At 48.3% G+C, this 25673-nt stretch overlaps 3 protein-coding genes and 3 non-coding genes across 7 annotated transcripts; all 6 read right to left on the bottom strand.

The window, feature by feature from the left end:
- Nucleotides 1–3706: 3706 nt before the first annotated feature.
- On the bottom strand, nt 3707–9349 carry LOC115399945 (nuclear factor 7, ovary-like). Of its 2 annotated transcripts, none has more exons than XM_030107601.1 (2): nt 9238–9349; nt 3707–7767 (listed from the first exon to the last, which is right to left on the bottom strand). In XM_030107601.1, the coding sequence occupies exon 2, from the start codon at nt 7763–7765 to the stop codon at nt 6023–6025; it is 1743 nt and encodes a 580-aa protein (XP_029963461.1). In that variant the 5' UTR covers nt 7766–7767; nt 9238–9349; the 3' UTR covers nt 3707–6022. The 2 variants fall into 2 exon arrangements, with proteins under 2 accessions (XP_029963461.1, XP_029963462.1); XM_030107602.1 differs by having other exon boundaries at nt 9173–9280.
- Nucleotides 9350–11573: 2224 nt separating this feature from the next.
- Nucleotides 11574–15022, bottom strand: LOC115401216 (galactose-3-O-sulfotransferase 2-like). Its single transcript, XM_030109439.1, has 4 exons — nt 14726–15022; nt 14140–14226; nt 13195–13585; nt 11574–12734 (listed from the first exon to the last, which is right to left on the bottom strand). Exons 1-4 carry the CDS (start codon nt 14731–14733, stop codon nt 11973–11975), a joined length of 1248 nt encoding a protein of 415 aa, XP_029965299.1. The 5' UTR covers nt 14734–15022; the 3' UTR covers nt 11574–11972.
- A 2650-nt stretch (nt 15023–17672) lies between these two features.
- On the bottom strand, nt 17673–22038 carry rps3 (ribosomal protein S3). The gene is made up of 7 exons (XM_030109013.1): nt 21958–22038; nt 20778–20908; nt 20452–20545; nt 19170–19264; nt 18563–18750; nt 18280–18483; nt 17673–17746 (listed from the first exon to the last, which is right to left on the bottom strand). Exons 1-6 carry the CDS (start codon nt 21985–21987, stop codon nt 18284–18286), a joined length of 738 nt encoding a protein of 245 aa, XP_029964873.1. The 5' UTR covers nt 21988–22038; the 3' UTR covers nt 17673–17746; nt 18280–18283.
- Nucleotides 17871–18016, bottom strand: LOC115401251 (small nucleolar RNA SNORD15). Its single transcript, XR_003932882.1, has one exon. It is a non-coding gene; the product is annotated as a small nucleolar RNA SNORD15 (small nucleolar RNA).
- LOC115401252 (small nucleolar RNA SNORD15) lies at nt 18823–18968 on the bottom strand. Its single transcript, XR_003932883.1, has one exon. It is a non-coding gene; the product is annotated as a small nucleolar RNA SNORD15 (small nucleolar RNA).
- Nucleotides 19338–19484, bottom strand: LOC115401253 (small nucleolar RNA SNORD15). Its single transcript, XR_003932884.1, has one exon. It is a non-coding gene; the product is annotated as a small nucleolar RNA SNORD15 (small nucleolar RNA).
- Nucleotides 22039–25673: the final 3635 nt, after the last annotated feature.

The following is a 25673-nucleotide window of genomic DNA, read 5'->3' as shown; positions in this document are numbered from 1 at the left end:
AAAATTTTTACAGACAAAGCATCAGGACAGAGGAAGGATCCCGATGGATCCTGAATATTTTATCTGATTCTCAGTCTTTGGGACGACAGTCAGGGGAAACTGAACCACCTTCTTCTTCTGCTGCAAAACGTTTTCAAATGAGATGAAAATGGAACCGTGGCTGACGGAGCCACACTGGGCGGAGCTCTGCATCCATCCATCCTGAGGCAGGTGGTGCTGAGCGTGAAGCTGGTCGAGCGTCTCCTGCTGTATTCGAAGTTTCTCTCCACGACTCAAACCATCAAACATCAACAACGAGACGTTTATCTGGATCTGTGAGTTGGAGCAGAGAAAGACTCACACTGTCGGAAAGATGCTGAACGATCAAACAGGGATGGAAAATATGTGCTGACACCAAGATGAAGTGGCTGAAAAAGACTGCCACGACACACTGCCCGCCCCCGCCGCCCAGAGTGGAAACCAAGCGCTCCCTGAACGTGTTGGAGACGCTCTGATGGAGCGGAGCGTGAATCAGAGCGAGGCAGACGTCCTAATGAGAAACAGCCACCTGAAACACTCTGTCACTCTTCTTCACTTCCTGCACATCATCACATTTACTGCCGCTTCAGACTTTCAGGACCAGCAGTCATGAATCTCCCCACATGTTCTGACGCTTCGTTTATCTCCTCATCCTGATCAAATCATCCTCAGAACTGGACTGATTTTCATATTGAGCTGTCTCCTGAAACAGTGTCAAACGTCCAAGGACAAAAGACATAACAACACCACTTCATAAAAGTCTGAGTACCGATACCAGAGCGAACCTTTAGCTGTTGACCGTTACGGGAACTCAGCCCTCGACCATAGTGCCAGCATTGTTAACTCTGAGTCGCGTGTGTCTCTGTTTACAGTCCGTGCAGAACATGATCTCCAAGGCGGAACACGAGTGATCAAATGAAAACTAGATGGAGAATAATTGCCTGAAGTATCTTTTGTAATCAAATTACTGGAGTAATCATTTCAGCTCGAGACCAGACCTGGAACTGGGCCTGTATTGGAGCGTCCCTGCCGAAGACTCATCCCACACTGAGGCCATGTCTTGTTGTTGCAGCCAATAGAAATGCTTGATTGACTCTTTAAGCCCCGCCCCCTCCACTGTTGGGTTGTTGTGTGTTTTACACATTGAGATGAATTAATGTCAATCTCATTTTTAAACACTGCCTCATGATTTAAAACACTTTTTGATGTTGTTTCATGAGATTTTTGAGCTAGAAAACAATGTCCAGTCTTTTTGGTTCCATCAATCAGACGGGAACCTGGCGAGCTGCCAGTCAGGGAAGCTCGGATTCCAGATGGACGCAGCCAACAAGGCAGAAGCAAGGACACGAATTTACTGGCAAACATCCACGTCTCTTCATGTTTTCATAGTTTACTGATAAAAAGGTGGTGTGAGTTCTGAATGTGAGTGATGTCACATGATGGATGGATGAATGGGTGGATGATGGATAGATGGATGGACGAATGGATGGTTGATGGATGGAAGGATGGATGGATGGATGGATGGATGATGGATAGATGGATGCATGGATGGTTGATGGATGGATGGATGGATGGATGATGGATAGATGGATGGACAAATGGATGGATTGACAGTTGATGAATGGATGGATGATGGATGGATGGATGGATGGATGGTTGATGGATGGTTGATGGATGGATGGATGGATGGTTGATGGATGGATGATGGATGGATGGATGGATGGATGGATGGATGGTTGATGGATGGATGAATGGATGGATGGATGGTGGATGGGTGGATGGTTGATGGATGGATGATGGATGGATGGTTGATGGATGGATGGATGGATGGATGGTTGATGGATGGATGAATGGATGGTTGACGTATGGATAAATGGATGGTTGATGGATGGATGGATGGTTGATGGATGGATGATGGATGGATGGATGGATGCTTGATGGATGGATGAATGGATGGTTGACGTATGGATAAATGGATGGTTGATGGATGGATGGATGGATGGTTGATGGATGGATGAATGGATGGTTGATGGATGGATGAATAGATGGATGGATGGATGATGGATGGTTGATGGATGGATAAATGGATGGTTGATGGATGGATGAATGGATGGTTGATGGATGGATGGATGGATGAATGGATGGATGGATGGTGGATGGGTGGAGGTGTGTTCTTTCACTGACGGAGTTGAGAGTACGGAGAACGTCAGTGACGGAATCCGAGGGAACAGAAGAAACTGATGACGACTTGTGGAAACAATGTGAAAACGACGCCGTGTTGTCGTTACAGTGGACGAAGAAAAGAAAGGATGTGTGGAAGTGTGTCGGAGGGGGAGAAGTGAATGTGACTGACCTCCAGTGTGTGTGTGTGTGTGTGTGTGTGTGTGTGATCAGAGGCCTTTATTTTTTCTTTTTTTACAGCCGTTCCCACGGCACCGGGCGACCTCCACCTCTCTCTTCCTCTCGCTCTATAAATGGCTCGTCTGGTGGCGTTTTGGTGGCCAGTCGTTCTTAAAAAGGGCCGAGAGACGGAGAGGGAGAAACTATTCAGAGAGAGAGGAGAACAGGAACGGTCCCGGCCTGGTTTAACCCAGAATTCCACCATAAACACAATCAGATTCAACTCTGGTCTTCTCTCTCAGATAGAAATGTGATTCACGTGCTGACCCGTCCCATGTCCAGGATGTCCAGGATGTGGAGGTGTAGCCGCGTCTCACTGCTCCACTGAGCTGATGGGGGTCGTGGGTCTTGCTCAGGGACCCACGGTTGTGGGATTCAAACTCCTGATCCTACACCTCAAACGTCCAGGCCGCCTCTGCTCCAACCACCACGTGAGACTCTGCTTGAGGCTCAGTGCTGAGCTCAGGGGAGGACTGGGAATTGAACCTACGACCTCCTGATCTGAGGATGACTCCTCAAGCCACAGTATTTCAAGAAGTGTTTCTTGGGCCCTTTTCATGAACTCTCACTTCTTCCCAGACGTTTGATTGAGGAAGATGTCGACTCACATTCCCGGTCGTCTTCGCTCCTCCTCCTCTTGCAGCCTCGGCTCCGACTCAACTGTTTGCTCAAGGGCTCAGCTTAGTGTCCTTCAACATCAGCCATCTTCTCTCCTCCTCTCTCCTCACATCACTTCCTGTTCCTGCCTGTAGCCTCTCGGCTCCGCCTCCCGATTCTCACTGGCCAATTGTTTCACAGCGTGGTCGACATGTAAAACATTTTTAACAATATAATTTAAATATCATTTCAACAAGTCAGCAGAATCTTGGACGTTGAGGCTCCTTCCCTCTGAAGGGGTTCCACACACAGCGAGCCCGACTTCCTGTGTAAACACACTCGTTTTCACTGACATTCTTCAGGAAAAACTGACAAAAGTCACACAACTTCTTTTTCCTAAATTCCATTAAAATGTCTTCAGCAGAGTGTAAATGCTTCACCGGTTCTCTCTTTTGTCACATTTTTCACATATTTTCTGTGAAGTCCCAGATTGTTTGTGTGATTCTGAGCATTATGAAGCAGAATATTTATTTCCTCCAAATGATGAAATCCTCCTGAAGTCGACCAAACCTCAGTCAGTCCTGTTTCCATGAAGGCCAAGTCAATATTAGGTTTAAAGTCGACTTATCTTAAAGGTGTGTGACAGTTTCAGATCACATTAAAAAATGAAACATTCATTTTCTCACTTTAAGGATTTTAACTTTATTTCAACCGAATTCATCAGCGTTGTACAGTTTGATTTGAAGCACGGTGATCTGACAGCAGAATCACATTCATTCATTCATGAGTGCCGATACAATGACCCCCAAACTGGAAGGGTTCAGCGTTTCCACTGAAAATCGTTTCAGAAAAGTTGAGTTTCCCCTATTTTCCAAAATTTGTGTTTTTGGTGACTATTGTACCCCATTCACTCCGTCGTACTGGGACTGGCGAGGTCTGCGGATACTATCGCGGAAGGCAAACTGTGTGAACAAAGTAATGGTTAATCAATACGCCGCAGTCCGAAGCGGTCCGAGACTGTCTGGATGTGGCGGACTGGGGGAAGTGGGTCATACGCGAACAGTCCGTCAGATGCAGAATCTCACGTAAAGCACATTCAACCAAGGCGATCCGATTCGGCGTTTTGCTTGTCCTGCTACTGCGAAACGTATCCGACGGTTCGGACCAACCACTCAGAGATGAAGCGTGTTTCAGACTGATCTCGGACTGTTGACGTATAACGCCTCGCCGTCAAGCACTCCAGTCCGCCGCCACGGCGATCTGGAGATCTCGGCAGACCCAGAACATTGGTGTGAAAGGAGTATAAGCTACAATTTTCTGTTTTCTATCATCAAATACACCTCAAACACTTTGACAGAGAAAGTCCAACAATTCCACATGAGCAATAACAGGAAAAAGAAGCAGTATTTTAAGAGCAGGAAACCTGCAGAACCAGCTCAGAGGTGCACAGACAGACAGGTTGTGGGGACGGATTCAAACATGGGATCGGGGAGAGGGGTAGAGACAGCTGGGTTTCAGATCCACGTCTCCTTCAGCGTTCTGAAGCCACATTTGTTTGCCCTGATGAGCAGAAGACGGAGCGCCGGCTGCTCAGAGCGGCTCGGGTTTCCAGCTCTTCCCACAGAACCTTCAACAAACATGGAAAGAGAGGATTTTTCTTCCAAGACTGTTTGTCGAGTTTATGGCTCGACCACGAAAGAATGCATCAAGCATCCAACCACAGACTGACTTCGGTTACAGGGAGGTGAAACATGAGTGAAGAATGTGACCGTTAGTGTTCCTAATAACGTTTCTCACAGCGCACGTCTGCTGACGTCAGCTGTGTGTTTGTGTGTGTGTGTGTGCGTGTGTGTGTGCGAGCGCACACACACATTTCATATCTGGGAAGTGAGCTAATATCGGAGTCTTTGGGGTCTAATTTTAGAGTTGTGTGTTTCATTACAACACCAAGGACACACTGAGTGCTCTCTCTCTCTCTCTCTCTCTCTCTCTCTCTCTCTCTCTCTCTCTCTCTCTCGCTCTCTCTCTCTCTCTCTCTCTCTCTCTCTCTGTTCCAGATGTTTCCTATTGACCGAGTCCAGGGAGACCGATGTCAGCCTGCAGTCGGCCAGTCGGGCAAAAAACTGCGACACTATGAAAGTGATCAGGAACCCCGTCAGAGAACACCGAGACACTGAGGGGCAGTTACTGAATGAAGCCACCAGGGGGCAAAACTCTGCTTTGTACATGTTGAAACTTCAGAATTTCTTTTCCGCCCAACCATCATGGCCCTGGTTTCCTTCCCTGCATTGACTACCACGCTTCAACACTGCCACCCAGTGGCCACAGGGCTCAGCTACACCCGTCAGATGAACACAGCTGCCGTGTCGCACAGGCACCTCAAGAGGGCAGTGTTCAGCAGAAAGAGGGCATGTGCCAAGATGGAAAGTCTATTGTTGGGATTTAGATCAGCTGGATTCATGATTCTTTACAAAAATATACAAAATCAATCTGCATCAAAATTCAATGTTCAGAAGTCCCAATAATTACAGGAAACTTTTGACTGGAACTTAAACAACGGTCCGGGTGTCATGGATCCAGCAGTCTGGAACAGAAAGACAGAAAGACAGGAGGGTAGATAGAAAAGAGGTCAGAACTTCAGGAGGACAGGAGGACATGAGGACATGAGGACAGGAGCCCAGAAAGAAATGAGGACAGAAGTTCAAGTGGACATGAAGACAGGAGGCCAGACATTCAGGAAAACAGGATGACAGAAGAACAGGAATCCAGAAGTTCGGGAAGACATGAGGACATTAGGATCGGAGGACAAGAGGACATCAGGAAAAGAAAACAGAAGGGCATGAGGATGTCCTCGATGGCAGTGAAGTCCACTGCGTTGGAGCCACTTTCAGTATATGAAAGGTTGAATCTGACATTATACACAGAGATGGATGGACAGATGGATGCATGGACAGATGGATGGATGGATGGATGGACAGATGGATGGATTCTCCTTTAACAGCACTGATTACACCCTTCCTCTGGTTGGTCTGACAGTATTGATCTGCAGAGGGGTGGGACCAGCTCCGGGTCTGAATATCGGGTAGACCTTCGTCTTGGGCCGAGAGCAGGTGTAGACACATGGGCGTCCCCACCAGCTGTCTCCAGATGACGACGGCACGTCTTCATGCGGTGTGAAGACACAGCGGGTGAAGGAGTAAAGGAGAGTCCTCCTGTCCACGTCGTAGAAAGACACCAGTTGTCCTTCATAGTCCACAAACACGCCGACTCTCTGCGGAACTTCCGACGGGAAGAGGACGACTGGAGGGTTATCGTTGGCTTGGATCCGTCCCCAGTACAACCCCAGAGTCCAGCATCCGTGATCTGGACTCAGCGACAGAGACACGCCTTTCTTACCGATGGAGTCCCTGGCCACACCCACTTCCCAGGATGTCTGACCCCTGAGTGACGCTTGGTAGTAGAACTTGCCGGAGGAGAAGCCCTGGTTTGCCAGGACGTAGTGGAGACAGTCGAATCTGGACGGGTGGTCGGGGGCGGACCTCTTCCAGCCTCCATCTGTCACTTGTCTCTGGTCCACTGAGACGAGGAGGGACGGGTGCGCTGTGTTCCGGTCCAGAGTCACTTCTTCAGCAAAGTTCTGCTGGATTATCCCGAGCTCATCGTGAAACACCTCCTCCGTTCGGGAGTCCATCTCTTCTTCTTCGGTCCCCCCCTCAGTCTTCACGTCTTTCATGATACTGTCCATCTGCTCTGTGAGGGTCTCAGTAGTCCTGGTCATGGCTTTCCTCACGGCCTCCATGTGGCAGGGCGTTAGGGCTCTAGAGGGGAGGAGTTCGGACTTTGAGGGGGCCGGGATGGAAGGGAGGCCCTGAAGGACTGTGAACTCGTCCTCAGACTTCAGGAGCCTTTCCAGCTTGTTGTCAGAGTCCTGATGGTCCTGAATCTCCTGCTGCAGGCGTCTGAGAGACTCGCTGCCCTGCTGCTCCGCTGCTTTCTGCTTCTCCTCCAGCAACTGCAGCAGCTTCACCTTTCTGCTCTCAATCAAAGCCACCAGAGCAGCGAAGGACTCGAGGATTTCAGCTTTGGCTTTCTCCACGTCATGTCGGCCCCGCTTCACGGAGTTCTGAATCTTGTGTGAGAGAACACTCTTCCTGATGAGGGTCCGTTTAACTTCTCCCTGCAGATGCTTGAGCTCGCTCCTCCTCGCCTCCACCTCCTCCTGTAAAGACACTGCTTCGTGCGTGGCGTGTTGGTCGGCCATGCACAGCGTGCACACACAGCTCCGGTCCGTCCTGCAGAAAAGCTCTTTGACCTTGCTGTGGTTCTGACACACTCTGTCCTCCAGAGACCCCACGGGGTCCACCAGCTTGTGCCACTGCAGCGCCTGAACCGTGCCATGTGGCTGCAGGTGAGCGTCGCAGTACGAGGCCAGGCACGCCAGGCAGGACTTCACGGCCGGACGCTTCCCCTTCGGGCAAAGGTCACAGGACACCTCCCAGGATACACCAGGACCAGCAGCAGCAGGTCCTGCCGGTCTGAAAATCTTCAGAATGTCTCTGAACTCGGTGTTGACTCGCAGCTTGGGGGTGTTGAGGAACGTCTCCTGGCACAGCGGACACTGGCTCACATCGCTGATGGCCCAGTAGTCCGTGATGCAGGATTTGCAGTAGTTGTGTCCACAGGGAGTGGAGACAGGATCAGTGAAGATGTCCAGACAGATTGAGCAGTAGAAATGTTCTTCAGAGGCCATGTCTGCAAGAGAGACAAGCAGAGCTCCAGTATTCAACAAATATTTCACAAAAGATCACACTCCAGTTCACTGGAGGAGCCCCGAACTCCAGCTGACAGTAAAATGAAAAAGACCCATTCTAGCATTAGCATTAGCATTAGCATTAGCATTAGCATTAGCATTAGCATTAGCGGTGGCCAAATGAAGCCCCATGAACCACTTCCTGTATGTTGTGATCCAACCAGATGGCACTGGGGTTTGAAGACAGAGGCCGAGGAGCTGGCAGTGACGAGGTTCATGAGGATTCGTTTGGACAGAACAAATTAGCATGTCTGACTAGCAGCGAGCTCGTTTTTCAAACAACTGTCTGCATGTTAGAAGATTATCTCAGCTGATTAATTTTTGTTTCATCTAGTAGTTTAAAAAATCTTTTTTAAACCAGCACCAGTTTATAGAGCATCTTCCTCCACTGTAATCTTCAGCAGACCATCACAGAGTGGTCAGCTCAGCTAATGCTAAAGCTAACATAATACAGACTTGTGAACAATGTTACCAGAAGACATTACAAGAAAAGTAACTAGTTACTTTGAATTTGTAGGAATTACTGAAATGTCTGCAAATTGTTTCAGTTGTTCTAAGAGATCCTTTCAATGATTACGAGTATTTCTAGACTATTGGCTTCACATCCCTGAACGTCAGAATATAGAAAAATCTGATGTGAGGCAATGAAGCACTGATGAGACGGAAATGTTCAGGAGAAGATGACTAAACTTTAATCCTTGAGATTGAATGTACAAATATTAGCTTTGTCTGTAATCCATGAACAAACTTTTTAGCACTGGTATCTATGGTTTATTATTTAAATGACTTCCTTCTGTTTGTGCAGAAGGCACCAGAGAAATTAGAATGCCTAAATATTGACTCTCCTGTCATTTGATGGATTATTTATAAGATAATAAGGACATTTTATGATCATATTTTAAGTGCCTGTTTAGGCGACAACAGGTTCAAGTTACAGGTTCTCTCTCTCTCTCTCTCTCTCTCTCTCTCTCTCTCTCTCTCTCTCTCTCTCTCTCTCTCTCTCTCTCTCTCTCTCTCTCTCTTTCTCTCTCTCTCTTTCTCTCTCTCTCTCAGCCTCTGAAAAAGCTCCTTTTGGGAAAAACTCAGGCTCATTTTCAAATGTTAAGAAGTCATTGCAAGCTTTCTGAAAGGGCGGTGTTTCCACCCTCCTGACTGGTGGAGAACTTCGTCCTGAGTCACGTGATGGCAGAGGTCTGTCAGTGAACATCAGCTTCAAGCCTGGAACACATTTTAGCCTTCTTCCTTCACCATATGATGCATTTACGGAGGACTCGTCTTGTTTTCACCCCCCTGCTATTTCCAGAATCACTCAGAGCTTCAGAGCGAGCACTTCCTGTTCAGACTCACATGCTGGAATCAAACCAGGAGACTCGGGGAAGAGCGAGCGAGTCAGGGAGAGGAGAGCAGCTCACCTGGTGGAGGTCGAGACTCACTGGAGGAGAGAGGAAAAATCAGCTGCTAAACAGAACACAGCTCAAGATTCTGTTTCATTTCCTCAAATACTCAGTCATCAACTCCTCCTCCTCCACCCCTCTTCCTGGACTCCTCCTCCTCCTCCACCCCTCTTCCTGGACTCCTCCTCCTCCTCCTCTCCTCCTCCTCCACCCCTCTTCCTGGACTCCTCCTCCTCTCCTCCCTTCTACTGTAGAACATATGAAGAACGTCCCTGTTCCACTGACCAAAATGTGTTTTTTTTCCCCCTTCTTTCATTTGAATTAAGTTAAAAACACAATAAAAAGGACAGAATGAAGGTATTGGAGGCTGAAGCTGTTCTTGAAGTAAAAGAAATGTTTAATTAATTGTTCAATTTTAACAGAATAGATGAAATAATATATGAAAACCGACTTTTTTATAAAGCCGGCAGTGAGATTTACCAACAGTTGTAAACAACAAATTTTGACTTCATGAAAAACCTGTAATCTGTCCAAGAATTGAGTTTTTAGCATTTTAGCAGAGATGTTAGCTCAACCTCAAGAGGAAGACATTGTTCTTACAGTTTTTCACAATTGCTAAGACACGTTTCTTGAAACTTCCATCCATTTTCTCAAAACCTTAAACACAAATCCAAAAATCCACACTGCATTCACAAAACCTCAGACATTTCTGTCAAAATCAAACTATCAGCTCAAAACCAGTTCTCCTGTGTTCCAAACCACACACTGCGTTCAGATCTCACACACAGCAGGTAAAAACATGTTGACCTCAGATCGTTCGTTAGACTCTACATGAAATAACTGAGGACACAGCAGCAGTCCTCACTCTGAAACCTGCTGGGTCATTTTCCCAACACATTTCCTGGGTAGCCCTAGATTTTGTGCAGATTGGGTCACTTTTACCCAAAATTAGGTGACTTGTGTTGACCCAGCAGAGTGAGCTGATGATTTTGTGGCTGAAGGGAAGAGAAGAATCACCATTTTGAACACTCCTGCAGCTCCTTCTCCTTCTTGCATCTGGAGACTTCTGGCAACAAACGCAACAGAAAACTGGAGTCCTGTGTTCTCACTGAGGATTACTGAAATGGCTCAGAAGGAAAAGATGTATGGCCTCCCTCTCCCTATGGACATGTGTGGCTGTGGCTGAGTTGGTAGAGTGATTGTCCAGCAGTTGTGAGGTTGCCAGTTCAAATCTTTTCCTCTCCCTGTCAATGAACTGCAGTGAACCCCAGCTGGCCTCCAGTGGAGGGTTTGACAGTCTTGCATGGCAGAGGGCGCTTGTGTGTGAATTCTAAGGGATTACATTTTCACTGTAAAGTAACCTTCCCAGACCCGCTGACCCCCTGACCCAGCATCAGGGTCAACTCTTCAGCCCAAACGGCTGCTGGGTAGAAATAACCCAGCATGGCTCGGTCCCTTTTGGACCCAGCGCTGGGTCAGCAGTTTCACCCAATGTGGGTTATTTTTACAGTAACCCAGCAGTTTTACATTTTTTCACAATTGCTAAAACACTAAACCCCATTGATCCTGGATCATTTGATTTTGTCAACGTTGACTTCACAATTTTAAGTTCCCTCTCGCCACACAGCATGCCTGGACAAGTTGGACAGTGGGTTAGCAGGATGAAACACCTCGATACAGGCAACAGTTCATGGGTGACTAAAATTCATTCAGCCAAGTTTGTTAAGTTATATCAACTTGAATTTTGTTTTAAACCCATCAACAATGAATTTTGAGTTCAAACTGCAAGCAAAATTAAGTTGATGTAATTAAGAACATAACAACTTTTTCATAACTTGAAAAAAATAGGTTTGGAACTTAGAAAGTTTATCAAAATCAACTAATTACAATTTTTTACTTGGATCCATGTATTAAATCAAGTGGTGTTAGAAGCTCCTCTGAGTTACTTTTTAGAGTGAAGAATTCAACAATGATGATGGTAGTGCCGCAATGCATCATGGGAGTTTGGGATGAGATATTCAAGATTTAAACATTGATTTCATGATTTATTTTGATGTTCTGATGTTAATAGTGTTATTGGTAGTTGTGTTTGGCTGTGTTCTTGTTGTTCAGTTAATATAAATAGTTTAGTTACTTTTTGTGTCAAACCTGGAATGAGAAGTATTGAGCATTTAATCTGCCCCTGCTACTACTCCTAAACTTACAGAGTTCAACGGAACAGTTCCCAATTACTGCTGGGCTTATTAATAGCCTGATACTGCCTGTGCAGAACCAGTCCACAGTGCCCATGACAGCATCGTATTCCCAAACACTCACAACATTAAGGTTCAACAGAAACCGGCCATTTTAACAACTTAAAAGTGGGCAGCCAATTTATTTGAGCAATCAACATAAAAATCTTGCATTTATTAAGTAAGCAGTACTTAAAATGATCTTTGACTGATGACAACAAATGAATTAGACATTTCTTTTTAGAGTGTGATTATGGTTGGACTTCACATTTTAGCTGGACGTGACGGTTGATCTGTGGCCTTTTCTCTGGTTCACCTCAAACATTCCTTCTGACAAGTTCTCCAGGCTCTACACCGAGGCCACAGAACCAACTTTGTAAAGTCAAAATAAAAAACAGCAGTGTTGTTAACCGATTTTATGATCCTAAAAGGTGACAGAATTGATCATCTCTGCGGTTTCAGGCTTCGCTTCTACATCGTCAGCACGCCGATGAGTTGTTCTCGTTGCTGTGAACCAGTGTTCTATGGAAACTGCTGGTCGTACAGTTTATACGTGTACTGCAGCGCTGGTGTTACGAGTTTTTGACACTTCCTTTTGAGGGCAGCGTTGAGCCCTGGGTTCAGGTTAAAGCCCAGACTGACCTCTCGCCCCTGCCAGGTGACCTCCGGGTGAGCCATTTTACCCTCGAGGCAGGTGCGCGTCAGCTCGGCCTGCAGCTCTCTCAGATCGGACACCTCCTTCTGCATCTGCTCCACCCCGACCACACTCTCCACTTTGTGCCAGAAGGTGGCGTTGAAGTGTTGGTAGATCTTCCAGTCCAAAGCGTTCCACTGCCTGATGTCCTCCGCTGTTTCAGCTGAAACGGAGTAATGGGTCTGGTCGCTGCGCCGGCTGGGCCTGAAGGTCGCCACGTCCTCCAGAGACCAGCAGAGGGTGTGTCTGAGCAGGATGAGGGACTCATCGAAGTACTCATGGATGAGAAGAAGGTGGAAGTCTTTCTCTATGTCCACGATGACTTCGGCGGCTCTCTGCTCCAGGTCTTCATCTCCGGCTGAAACGACGTTGTCGAAGCCGAAGTCAAAGGCGAGCTTGTTTAAGGTGAAGCCGCTCTCGTCCACCGGAGACGTGGAATTCCTCAGGCTGTCCTCTACGACCATGTCCAGGTCGTGGGAGTCGCCGAAGATCGTGACGACCTTGGAGTACAGGAACGCCGACTGCACGAGAGGCACCGGGTGTCTCAGCATGGAAAAGTACAGAGTGTCTTCAGGCATCACTTTGGCCACCTGCAACATCAAAGAAGACATTAAAAACATTTTGGGGAAAATGTTTGCATGCTTTTCCATCGAGATGAAGTTCAAAGACATTTAGCAATTTAAACATTTGTTAAGAAGTCCGTCCGTCCATCAGGCTACCTGTCCACCCACCCATCATCCATCCATCCATCCAAACACCACCCACCATCATCACCTTGGCACCAGTTTTCAGTACTTGTGTGTGTTTGTGTGGTAGTAAATGCTCATTTGTTGCTGGCAGCAGATGAGTCGCTAACGAATGCTATGCTAACATGCTAATGGTGCTGATTGCAGGAGTTGTAGATCTGAAGCTGTTTAGAGTGCTGCACTCCTCAGCCTTGAGAAAAAGCTTGTCAGAAAAAAACAGACCAGACCAGCGACCTCCCGCGACCAGACCCCGCCCCCATCGGCTCCAGAGCCAGAACCAGAACCTTTCCCTTCAGAAACTCACCTCAGACTTCCTGAACCTCATCTGGTTGCACATGATGTGAAACTCCTTCACCCTGCTGCTGTCGACTCCTTCCACGAACTGCGCCTGGAAAAGCTGCCGCCGGGGAAACCTGACGTCCTTGCCCTTGGGGAGGGCGAACGTCAGGTTCCTCTGCTCCCCGTAGCGGTACAGGATGTTCTGGATGGCGCTGCTGTCCGTCGTGTGTGTGTTGAGGAAAACGATGTGTGATTTGTGCTGGCAGCCCGGTGATGGCGTGGCTTTCCACCGCTCCCGGCCGAGGCCTGGAGGACCGCCGCTCTCTGGCTCCCGCGTCCCTGGAGGACTCCAGTGGTGGAAGACCTTCTGCAGGACATGCAGTGCATGCTGTTTGTTGAGGGCGAACGTGTCATTTCTGCAGAAGGTCAAAACCAAGGTTAGTTTCTCACGAGAGGAATTTAATTCAGTGTCGCTGAATTCCAGGAAGTAGTTTTTCCATGAACCATCTGAGTGCAAGTTTTAAATTTGGAGTCAAGCCGACTGGGATGCACGAGCAGCAGAAAAACAAAGGTTCCATCGCTGACTTGGTCCAGTTCTCACTTTCCAACAGCATGAATTCATTTGATAAAGAAATAAATGATGTTTTCAAGAACCCTGAGTCTGGTTCTGCAGGAAACCTCCACCTGTGGGTCTGGTTCTGCAGGAAACCTCCACCTGTGGGTCTGGTTCTGCAGGCATCTCCTCTGTCTCTCAATTAAATATATCATACCTTTTGTTTTCCGTAAACTTTTTTCTTTTTAATGTCTCAGATGTCAGTGAAAGAGCAGGTCTGGCAGGTAATTTGAGCTCCGGGGTGTGTTCACTGTTCCACCTCAACTGGCAGTCAGTGCAACTGGTGTGTGTGTGTGTGTGTGTGTGTGTGTGTGTGTGTGTGTGTGTGTGTGTAAAGAGATGTGAATGTTACCTTACCTTAAGATAAAAGTTTGAATGACAAAACCAACCACGGACAGAGTGCAGATGATCAGCACCACACGCCACCTGCAGCACGGCCATTTCCTGACACACACACACACACACACACACACACACACACACACACACACACACACACACACACATGAATCTACTGTAGAAAACGAGTTAAACTTCCTCTTTTAATGTAGATTATCTACATTAAAAGAAGAAGTTTAACTCTTTTCTTTTAATTCAAAAGAAAACACATATACAAACTCTAGCGGGGGAATTTTAACTTATGTAAATGTGGTGGGATGTTTCTCACAGTAAAGTTAAAACTGGAAGGAAAATTATTTTAAAAAATGTGAAGAACTGATTGTGTCAGAGATCAGATGTCATGAATGTCTGAGATAAACCTTGAATATTCTCATGAAGTGAATGTAAAAACACTGAACTTGACCTCAGGATGAAAATAGTGCCACAGAAGAAAGATTGGAGGTTTTCAATTCTGCCTGAATCTTGAATTTCTTGTCCAAACAACAGGTGAAAATGTTTTTTAACCAGAGGAGGTGAAATAAATCCTTCAGCTGAAGATTCTTACCCTTCCATCCTTCTTCATCCAGAGCCAGAAACGATCAAGTGAAGAGGAGCATGCAGAGAGCCGTGTGTCGTCCCACAGACGATTCGATGATCAGACAAAGACTCCAGCACCGACGTTCCTGAAGACGCTCTCAGAATGTCCCGCAGGTGAAAGCAGACTTCTGACTGGACTGAGTGGGACCAGCCTCAGGTCCTCCGGTCCTCCGGTCCTCGGGGGGATCAGCCTCCGGTAGTCCTCAGGCGGCGTTCTGCGGCTGACTGAGCCTCCCTCCCCTGCAGACCTGCACCCAGACCTGCACTGCAGCTTTAAAACCACATTCCTTCCTCGTCACCGTGCGTGGAAAATCTGGCTTGAATCTCTCCAGGCTATCAAAACAGGGAACAATGTACCGTCTGAACTCCGAGGAGGAAGTTCACCCCGTCCAGGTCTGTGCTGTCCTCACCTGTCCAGCTGAACCTGTTTAGCTTTGTCTGGGTGAAAGTTTTAACACCTGTCCAGGTGAAGCTGTCCTCATCCAGAGTCAGCTGGGATGAGCTCAAGCGACCCTGGACAGGACAGAACAGTCGAAGTTGGATGGATGATGGATGGATGGTCATGAAATGGTTTCTTTTGTTTTTTTGACACATTTTAAAGATAATCTGCTTCAATCAGCACAACGAATTTGAAATGATTCAAAGAACAAGGCACAAGTTAGGACCACTCGCTACAGGAACAGCTTTGTTCCTGCTGCTGTTTCTCTTTAAATAAGACGTCCGTCTTATCTTAATGTGGTCTTGACGTATTGACTTATTTATTGACTATTTAGGGTTTGTATCATGCTCTTATGTTTTTCTTAGCATGCTCTTAACAGGTCTTCATACTGGCACTCTATATTTAATGACTTTTTATTTATGTTAGCCTTTTAACCATGATCAGTGAGCTGCTGGGAGTACCTGTCAGTGTTCGTCAGTGTCTGCTGTTAATCCTTCTTCTGTATGTCCTGTCTTCTTAAACGTTTGGGTTAATGTTGAGATGCCCTCATCCAGACTGCTCAACAAATCTACCTACGGGTATCAATAAAGTTACCTTGAACCTTGAAGGCACATGACGGTTCAGCGATGAAGCAACAGGGTCACAGGGTGCTGGAGCCAATCCCAGCTAGCCTATGGGCAAAGGCAGGGCACACCTGGACCGGTCTCCAGTCCACCACACACAGACAGACAACCACACACACTCACGTTCACACTGAAAGGCAATTTAAGGTTCGGTAGGGAGCTGGAGTGCCTGGAGGGAGGGGACCCACACACACACACACACACACACACACACACACACACACACACACACACACGCTCAGTCTTGTATTTCTATCCTTGTGGGGACCGTCCATTGACTCCCATTCATGTCTAGCCCCTAACCCTAACCCTTACCCTAACCCTAACCCACACCACAACAAAGCCTAACCCTAAAGAAATGTTTTTGCACTTTTACTTTTTTCAGTAACAACAACATGGTCAAGAAAACACTGTTTCTCCTACTTAGGACCGGAAAAAGGTCCCCACAAGGCACGTCGTTCCACGTTTTGCTATCCTTGTGGGGACATTTGGCCCCGACAAGGATAGAAATACAAGAACACACACACACACACACACACACACACACACACACACACACACACACACACACACACACACACACACACACACACACACGGAGAGAACATGCAAACTGCACACAGGCTGGTCTGGGTCAGTTCGGTATTTGAACTGCTGATTGGAGCGCCGAATTACAATATTCAGTAGTCGCCTATTGAGAAACTGAGGCTTCTCCTGATGTCTGAGTTTCTATAAACGGTTAAAGAAAGAACTAAGACATCATTATTATTATTATATCCTATATTGTTATAGACAGTAGAATGTGAGCAGGAGCATAAATGCTGCAGTAAAATCTGAATCCCTGAGAGATGTTCTCGCAGACAGGACCAGAGTTTCAGGCTTTGATCTGTCTCCATGTGTTCGTCCTGACCAGGACGACTTCACGGTCAGCTGGAGACGGACCAGCCCCTTCCCGAGTCTGTCTGCTGAGATGAAATAAAGATCTGAGCCATTCTGGAGGATCCGTCCCCCGTCACTGTCACCAGCTGGTTACACTGAAGCTGAACCACAAACAAAAGCTTTTAAAACAGTGTTTGTTTTTACAAATACCAGATTATGCATAACTTCTCTTCTATCCTGCTTATCTTTTGTCATCATGCATTTTCTCTTCACTGAACCAAAGCCGGAGTCAAACTCCTCGCTTGTGAAGCACAAACTCTGCCATTAAAGCCGATTCTGATTCCAGCAGGACTGAAGACACTGACCTCGGAACCCCACCAGAGCAGAGCTTGGTGGTTCGATTCCTGCTGTGCTGTAGCTCATCCTGGAGACCAGCGGAGGGCGCCTCTGAGCAGATGAAGTCCGTTTCCTGACATTTGTTGCCGAAGTTAGTTTCTCATTAGAAGCAGCGGCTCCCTTTGACCTTGTGATACAGCTATGCTTCCAATGTGAAGCAAACTTCACTACTGGATCAGAGGCAGTGGAGGAAAATGAAGTCCACAAAAAACCCAAGAAAGACAAAACTAGCTCCAACTACTTCAAAATACAACTTAAAACGAGTCTAACAAAAGTTGATTTAAAATCCATTCTAGTATAAAACAGAACGAGTCCAACATGAGTTCAAACCCACTGAGTGACTCGCTGAAACTCGTCCGTCAGGTTGAAATGTATTAAAACTGGCATAATACTACACTCAATTTAACTGAAACTAGTTAAAAATTCTTGTGAAAATCTTGCAGCCTAAAACTGAATAAGTCCACAATCATCGTTTTATTTTCAAAAACGTTTATTTCTAAGGAAGTGAAGTTCTCTCAGTGTTGAACCGACAGTATTAAAGATCTCGACACACACTCAATGAAAACGCTAAGACTGAGTGTATTTTCCACATTTTATTGGTTTTGTACACAAAAGTCAGAAGGTTTCTTCCATGTGGTGAACAGACGAAAACCTGAAGGACACAAGAAGAAAAAGTGTAAGAAACTCGAGTTTTACTTCCAGCACATCCAAACACGCCGCTGTCAGAACATCAGGACTTCACGTTATCGTTTGGTTCCTGGTGAACTTCCTCAGTTCCTTCTCAGACAAATGCCTCGATGTCTTCAAGCGAAAAGGACTCGGAGCTCTGAGGAACCGGGGCAGGACCACAGAACGTGGATCTGGACCGGCGGCCGGCAGAACCCGAGACCCGTTCCGACTCGTCATCGTATCATCACTGAAGGAATGCAAGACTGGACCGGCCGGTCTACTGAAACCCGGACCTCGTGGACGGTTCTAGATACGGAGTTCTCGGATCTGAACCAACGGACTGACGACGTTCCTTCCGGAACAGTGAAAACAGGACCACGGGAGAACTGAGGGGGTCTACATTCACGGCCCTGAGGAGCCTCAAACCGAACCGCCTGGGCTCCTGGGCCAGAGGAGACCGGGCATTCAGTATCTCTGCAGTTCCGACTGTGAACCCCAGACCGGCCCGGCTCTTACCGTCTCATGCGGTGGGCACCGGCGCCCCCTGGGGCATGACGGGCACCTCAGGTTTGGCCCCCTTCTGCTCGGACATGGGCGTGGTGGGCAGCAGCTCCTCTTTGGGCTCCACGATGCTGACGTGGTCGGGGAGGGGCTTCTTGGGGCCGATCTTGCCGCTGGGGTCCCAGGGCAGCATGATCTTCACCTTGATGCCCAGAACACCTGCGGAGCAGCGGGCGACGTGTCACACGGCGGCCGGGCGCCCGGCCCCGCCCCCCCCGGCGGCGGCCCCGGTACTCACCCTGTCTCAGCAGCACGTGGCGCACCGCCGTGTCCACGTAGTAGTTGACGGGGTCTCCGCTGTGGATCATCAGACCGTCCACGAACTTCATGGACTTGGCCCTCTGACCCCGGAGCTTCCCGGAGACCACCACCTCGCAGCCCTTAGCGCCGCTCTCCATGATGAACCTCAGAACGCCGTAGCAGGCCCTGGGGGGACGGAGGGAGACCACGTCAGGCCGGTGCCGACCGCAGGCCGGCGTTCGGACCGCCGCCACTGTCTCTTCTCAGACAAATGCCTCGATGTCTTCAAGCGAAAAGGACTCGGAGCTCCGAGGAACCGGGGCAGAACCACAGAACGTGGATCTGAACCGGCGGCCTGCGGAACCCGAGACCCGTTCCGACTCGTCATCGTATCGTCACTGAAGAGACCGGCTAGGATCCGGACGATGAAGAGGCTTCCTGAACCGCTGATCAACACGCCAACGTATGAACCACTGGCTCCACTCGTGTCCACCGACAGAACCAGAGCCCAGCTCGGCCACGCCACGCCGTGCGCTCAAACCTGGACCGATTCAGGTTCTCCGGACCGGGCCGGGTGTGAAGGAGCGTTGGTGTGAGTTGCTCACCTGCGGACCGCCAGCCCCCCCAGCAGCTTGTAGCGCAGCGACTCGGCCTGGGCGATGGCGCACAGGCCGCGGGTGGCCACCTTCTCAGCGTACAGCTGGAAGAAGCAGAAAGCAGAGTGTCAGGAGCCGTCTCCACGGCGACAAGAGGGCCCCGAGAACCAGCCACGCCCCTCTCAGACAAATGCCTCTTTGTCTTCACGTGACAGGGACTCACTGGTCTGAGGACTGGACCGGGACCACAGAACGTGGACCTGGACCAGGAACCCTCAGTCAGGATGAGTCTCGCTCCGTCTCGTCATCGTGTCATCACTGAAGGGAACATCTGGCTTTAACCCGCAACACCTGGACCCCGTCAACCCGCACCTCAAACATCTGGACCCCTTTAACCTGCACCTGAAACATCTGGACCCCTTTAACCTGCACCTCAAACATCTGGACCGCTTTAACCTGCACCTGAAACATCTGGACCCCTTTAACCTGCACTTCAAACATCTGGACCCCTTTAACCTGCACCTGAAACATCTGGACCCCTTTAACCTGCACCTGAAACATCTGGACCCCTTTAACCTGCACCTCAAACATCTGGACCGCTTTAACCTGCACTTCAAACATCTGGACCCCTTTAACCTGCACCTGAAACATCTGGACCCCTTTAACTTGCACCTGAAACATCTGGACCCCTTTAACCTGCACCTCAAACATCTGGACCCCTTTAACCCGCACCTCAAACATCTGGACCCCTTTAACCCGCACCTCAAACATCTGGACCCCTTTAACCCGCACCTGAAACATCTGGACCCCTTTAACCCGCACCTGAAACATCTGGACCCCTTTAACCTGCACCTGAAACATCTGGACCCCTTTAACCTGCACCTCAAACATCTGGACCGCTTTAACCTGCACCTGAAACATCTGGACCCCTTTAACCTGCACTTCAAACATCTGGACCCCTTTAACCTGCACCTGAAACATCTGGACCCCTTTAACCTGCACCTGAAACATCTGGACCCCTTTAACCTGCACCTCAAACATCTGGACCGCTTTAACTTGCACTTCAAACATCTGGACCCCTTTAACCTGCACCTGAAACATCTGGACCCCTTTAACTTGCACCTGAAACATCTGGACCCCTTTAACCTGCACCTCAAACATCTGGACCCCTTTAACCCGCACCTCAAACATCTGGACCTGAGCAAGTTACATCTGAGGTGAGCCTGAAAGTCTTGCTTGGGTGAGATTCCAACCAGCAACCTCCTCCCCAGCTGATTCTGGGTGTCTTTACCTCCACGCTGCCCTCGGGGAAGCCAAACCTCTTCTGGACCACGGCGGTCAGCTCTCGGATCCGTCGGCCCTTCTCTCCCAGGACATTCTGGGTCCTGCAGACAGAAGGACACGTTTGGACTGAATAACCTGCCTCAGCTCAAAGTCCCCGGTCCTCCTGGACCAGGATGTCCTCAAAACGCCTGATGAGACACATTTCGACGTCCAGACTGTTTCAAAACATTCCAACACTCCACTTCATACTATGACTGAAAGTCAATCATACTAAATCAACCCAGTTCAGAGACATTCCTGGTCTCTGGGCCACCCAAAGGGACAGCAGCTCACCTTGTGGCCAGGATGATGATCTCCGTCCTGGTGGGAGTCACGCGCACCTCCACCCCCGAGTACCCATCCTCAGCCAGCTCGCGGGTGAGGAACTCGTTCAGCTCGGCCTTGAAGATTCCGTCAGAGACGAACTGCGGAGAGACGGAGTCAGATTCACACAGATGAGGATTAAATCCGGGTGAAGCTCAACACCTCGAGTCCAGAACTCTTTCACAACCGGCGGAAGACTCAAACCCGATTCGGGATGTTTTCAGGAGAGTAAAACTTAAAACTTCAGGGATTCTGTTCACTCACTGAACAGGAGCCTCTGTTGAAATGCTGCGACTGCATGTAAGCAGAGAAGCTCTGGTCGAAAAGTGACTACTTTCTGAAACACTGTTACTACACAACATGACGTGCGCGAGCAGATACACAAACAATGGCACTGTACACGTGCACAACTTCTGAAATAAACATGCAGATCAGCAGGTTTTCATTTGAGCCGTCATGCAAACGAGGCCTTTGTGTACATCTGGAGCAGTGGGTTGCTCTGCCCTGTGTCCAAAGCTCAGTTTCAGTAAAAACTTGGTAGATTTCCTGTGGAGTTTCCATGTTCTCCCTGAGCTTCTCTCTATGGTTACTCCAGCCTCCTCCACCATGTCATTAACTGAGACTTTCCTCTGAATCTAGCTCACCGGGTACCCGGGGACGAATCCCGGACCCTCCACTACGCCACATTAACCCCGAACAGAGACGGACCGCAGACGGTTCAGAACTCTGCTGGTTTCCCTGAAACCTGAAGCGTCCGGTTGAGTTTGAAGCTGTTTCAGCTGCAGCTGCTGAACCACCTGGCAGACCCTGACTGCGCTCCATTTACCACCGACTGGAAACCCTCCCACACGAGACCACCGCAGATCGCACCGAACCGAACCGAGCCGATCCGATCCAGACATTCACGAAGACCCGGCCGGTCCGTGATCCGGCCCACGAGCCGGGTCCTCTCCGGGCTGACCCATGCTAGCTCCCCAAATGAGGACGCCGCGGCGCCGTCACAATCTACAGTCATCCGGCCCGCGGCGGGCGCGAGCCGCCTCAACCCGGACCTGGACCGGCACCAAACACCGCCATCCGAGTCCACGCGCCCCCATTTACAGCGAATCCGCCGGTTAAAGCCGGAACCGAGACGATGGACGCGGCTAACCTTCCTCTTCTTGGAGATCTGCACCGCCATCTTCGACAGGCCGTAGACAGGAAAGGACCCGCTTCGGAGGCGGAAATAGCTTTATAGGCGAAGGTCACACTTCCGGTGACGTATTCGCTGGGTGTGCTGGGAGTTGTAGTTTTTGAGGAACTCGGTCTGGGAAGTAGGAAAATCAGAAAACACACAACATGAATATCGAATCGTTTATGTGCAAAATAAAATGTACATCCAAAAATATAAAATAACTTATTTGTCTAATTATTTTTTAATGAAAAAAGAATGAAAAGCATTTATAGTTTATTTGGTTTGATTCTTAATGACAGTATTTTGAGTGCAGCAATACGACAGTAGTATCGCTTTCCCAGCAGATGTCGCTGTTCTTCTGAGGAGACTTCTACAGACGATACTCGGCACAGCCAGCAGAGGGCGTACTAACTGCATGATATCAATGGAGAACAGTTCATCCTCCACCACATCCAGTCATTCGTTCACATCCGAGCCAGTTCCTCCGTCCTTCTCACAGATCAGACATTCATCAGCTGTTTTCATGCAGCTCTCTGCTGACAAACGGTATTTTTTTTTTATCTCAGTGAAAATGAACTCTGTGTAGTAATAATCTCTGTTACCATCTTGAGATGAATCCGTGGTGCTGGGAAGACAGGGATGACATCAGGTTGAGTTTTCAGTCTCTTTTACTGAGCATCATGCATCTCCAGCAACATGCTAACAACAACAACAACCGACCTACGCCACGGCCGCCTCACTAGGAGGTATCACTCCGCCTCCTAGGTGGGCACTGTTTTAGCTTTGTTTTAACTGAGGAAAATATCAAACACTTAAACACGCCAGATTGCATTAGCTATAACTTTAAACACTTTTCTTCAATACTTTTGATCTGGCAATTGTGGCAAATACATTGACCTTTACATCTTTGTATTCAATTTATCAAGAAAAACTATGCATTTGAAAACACATTCATCTTATCTCTTTTTTTTTTTTTTTTTTTTTTTTTTTGATGTTAGAGCCAAACAATCCATGCTCCTAACACAAAGTCTTTGAACCGTTCCGGTGGTCTTATGGCACGACCACTCCTGGTTTGAACTGTCTTTGGAGGAGACGGAGACTCCACACGACAAGTCTCCACAGCACCAGCGTCAGAGGTGCCACCCTGGTCATCCTCAAGATCGTCTGGTTCTGGTTGCACACCTGAATGTCGCCGGGTGTCTTCCTCAGACGTCTCCTGTTGCGTCTGTACTGCTGTCTGGAGATGTCACTGGGTGATAGGACCGTGGTTCAGCATGTGGAGCTTTTACAACAGCAGGACGCCGTCCTCGTCCAGTCTGCATGTGGACAGTCCCACCCGGCGGCAGCACGGGAGTCTCTTTGTGCCTCTGTTGTCGTGTGCGCTGCCTGCTCTGGAGGTTTTGAAGCGTAGAATGAGCATTTTCAGGAATTGCGGGTTGCAGCACAGTGCTCGAGCTGGGTAAGGTGCTTCTCAGGATCCGACCCATGAGCATTTGTGCGGAAGAAAAGTTCATTCCTGTAACAGGTGTGTTCCTCAAAGTCAGAGTGCGAGAAAAGGATCAGAGTTGGTCTGGTGGGCTTTTTTCAGCAGATATTTTACCGTCTTCACCGTCCTTTCTGCAAGGCCATTGGACTGTGCATAGCCAGGGCTTGAGTGAGTGAGTTTAATGCCATATCCTTCCACAAAATTTCTCATTTCTTGGCTTGCAAATGGCACATGGTCACACACAATCTCCTTTGGTATTCCTACTCTGGCAAATACCGATTTCATTTTGTTTCTGACTGTGTGAGCCGTTTTGTCCCCGATGTTCAGCACCTCTGGGTATTTAGAGAAATAATCCACAATCAGAAGAAATGATTGACCACTTATTTCAAATATGTCAGCTCCCAATTTCAGCCAAGGAAGCTCTGGGATTTCATGAGAGATCATTGGCTCCCTCTGGTGGCAAGGTTGGAACTGCTGGCAAGTTGCACATGACTCAACCATCTTCTCAACGTCCTTTGACATACCTGGCCAATACCAGTGAACTCTGGCCAGGGCTTTGGTGCGCTGCATGCCTTGATGTGCCACATGCAGTCTCTGTGACATGCTTGACCTCATCTTGCTTGGTAGCACGATCCTGTCACCTGCAAACAATACTCCTTCTCTTACAGACACTGTGTGTCTAATGGGCCGGTACTGTAACACTCTGTCGTCAGCTTGTTTTCTGTGTTGCGGCCAGCCTCGCCTGTGAATGTCCATTAATGTCTGTAATGTCTCATCAGTCTGTGTCTCTGCTTTTAACTGAGCAAGAGTCTCTGCGCTCAGCGCTTCTGTTGGCTCAAGAGCATGCACCACTTTTTCATCAGAAATGTCCCACTGTTTGTGCTGCTCATCTGCAGCGGCTCGTGAGAGTGTGTCTGCTGTTTGAAGCTCTTGACCTGGTGTGGAGATGACACTGAGATCGTTTTCTCAGTGTCCGTGAGAGCCCTGGATGCAGAGGCGATTGGATGTCCCTCTTGCATCAGACATGCACCTAAACCGTCTTTGGATGCATCTGCCTGTATCACAGCTGTCTTGTTAGGGTCAAAGAACTTCAGAACAGGGGCAGTTATTAGCGCATTCTTTAGTTTCTTGACAGCTTCCTGTTAGGTATCTACTTTAATTAGCGCTACTACTGTGGGACAATTGTATCAACTGCACATCAGGCCGTTGTGACACTTGTTCCTGAGACAAGTACACTTAGTCTATAAGATATTCTGTTAAAATGTAAACATACCCACATGTTCTGGAGATATCAACACACACACTCACTAGTGTTCCAAACATACTCGATAAGGATGTCAGCTCTTGGTTGGCAGCTGACATCAACACCAAATTGTCCAATTGCGAACAAAGTCTAACCTATCTGTCGGGGCCCCGCCCAGAAGAACATGGAATAAAAGCTCTGTCTGATCAACAATCAGGATCCTTTCGGGGCGAAATACTCTGTATCTTTCCCTGTAAGGTCCAGCGCTGAGCATTACATCTGGCTATACTTAAATAAATGGTAATAATCTGAAGTCAGTGGTGGAGTCAGCTGGACAGAAGTCCGGGGCTCCAACACTCCTCATGTTCATGCTGCCATTGCCACACACTGTCCTTTCACAGCAGCTGTCTTATGTTCTCCTGGTCCTGGTCCTGGTCTTGGTCCCAGTCCAGATTCTCCTGGGCTTGGTAGTTTTCGAGTTGCCAGTCACTGTAATAATGATCCACCTGGTCCTCTGTGCATGTCTGTGTTCTCCATTGTTAATGTTTAGAGTGTGTTGTTCTCTGTGGTTTCATCACTAAAACAAACATCACCTCCATCTCATGGTGCAACATATTAACTCTGTGTTTGCCGTTGCCTTGGAAACAGACATGTGTTACAGGAAACTGACACGTTAATGTGAAACAAACAAGTGGAGACGTTGTGTAAACGTTGACCTGAAAAGACAGAACTCCTCTCCGGCATCCAGCCTGAGAATGGAGCCTTTTCTCTGCTACTGACGGAGAACGGCCGCCGCCGCTTCTTCTGCTGCAGATCAGCTGGAAGCTTCAAGCAGGAACCTCTCGTCTGGTTTTGGGGGATTGTTTACATGAAAATGGTGCAAACGGCTAGAACAAATCTCAGCTGAGCTCGCATCTGCACATTTTTGGTGAAGTTAAGTCCTCCTGTCCAGACGTGGGCCTC

Source organism: Salarias fasciatus, chromosome 14, assembly GCF_902148845.1.
Source record: "Salarias fasciatus chromosome 14, fSalaFa1.1, whole genome shotgun sequence".
In the NCBI taxonomy this organism is placed as follows: Eukaryota; Metazoa; Chordata; class Actinopteri; order Blenniiformes; family Blenniidae; genus Salarias; species Salarias fasciatus.
Note: the sequence above shows the minus strand (reverse complement) of the source record. Positions and strands in the feature narration are given on the sequence as shown.

Bases quoted from the DNA above. Each gene is read 5' to 3' on its own strand.
- LOC115399945 (XM_030107601.1), bottom strand. From the start codon at position 7,765: ATGGCCTCTGAAGAACATTTCTACTGCTCAATCTGTCTGGACATCTTC.
- LOC115401216 (XM_030109439.1), bottom strand. The intron at 13,586-14,139 runs GTAAGGTAACAT...GACCTTCTGCAG, and splicing joins ATTCAAACTTTTATCTTAAG to AAATGACACGTTCGCCCTCA. The intron at 12,735-13,194 runs GTGAGTTTCTGA...TTGATGTTGCAG, and splicing joins TGAGGTTCAGGAAGTCTGAG to GTGGCCAAAGTGATGCCTGA.
- rps3 (XM_030109013.1), bottom strand. From the start codon at position 21,987: ATGGCGGTGCAGATCTCCAAGAAGAGGAAG. The intron at 20,546-20,777 runs GTGAGCTGCTGT...TTCTGTCTGCAG, and splicing joins ATCATCATCCTGGCCACAAG to GACCCAGAATGTCCTGGGAG. The intron at 18,751-19,169 runs GTGAGCAACTCA...CCGTCCCCCCAG, and splicing joins GGGGGGCTGGCGGTCCGCAG to GGCCTGCTACGGCGTTCTGA.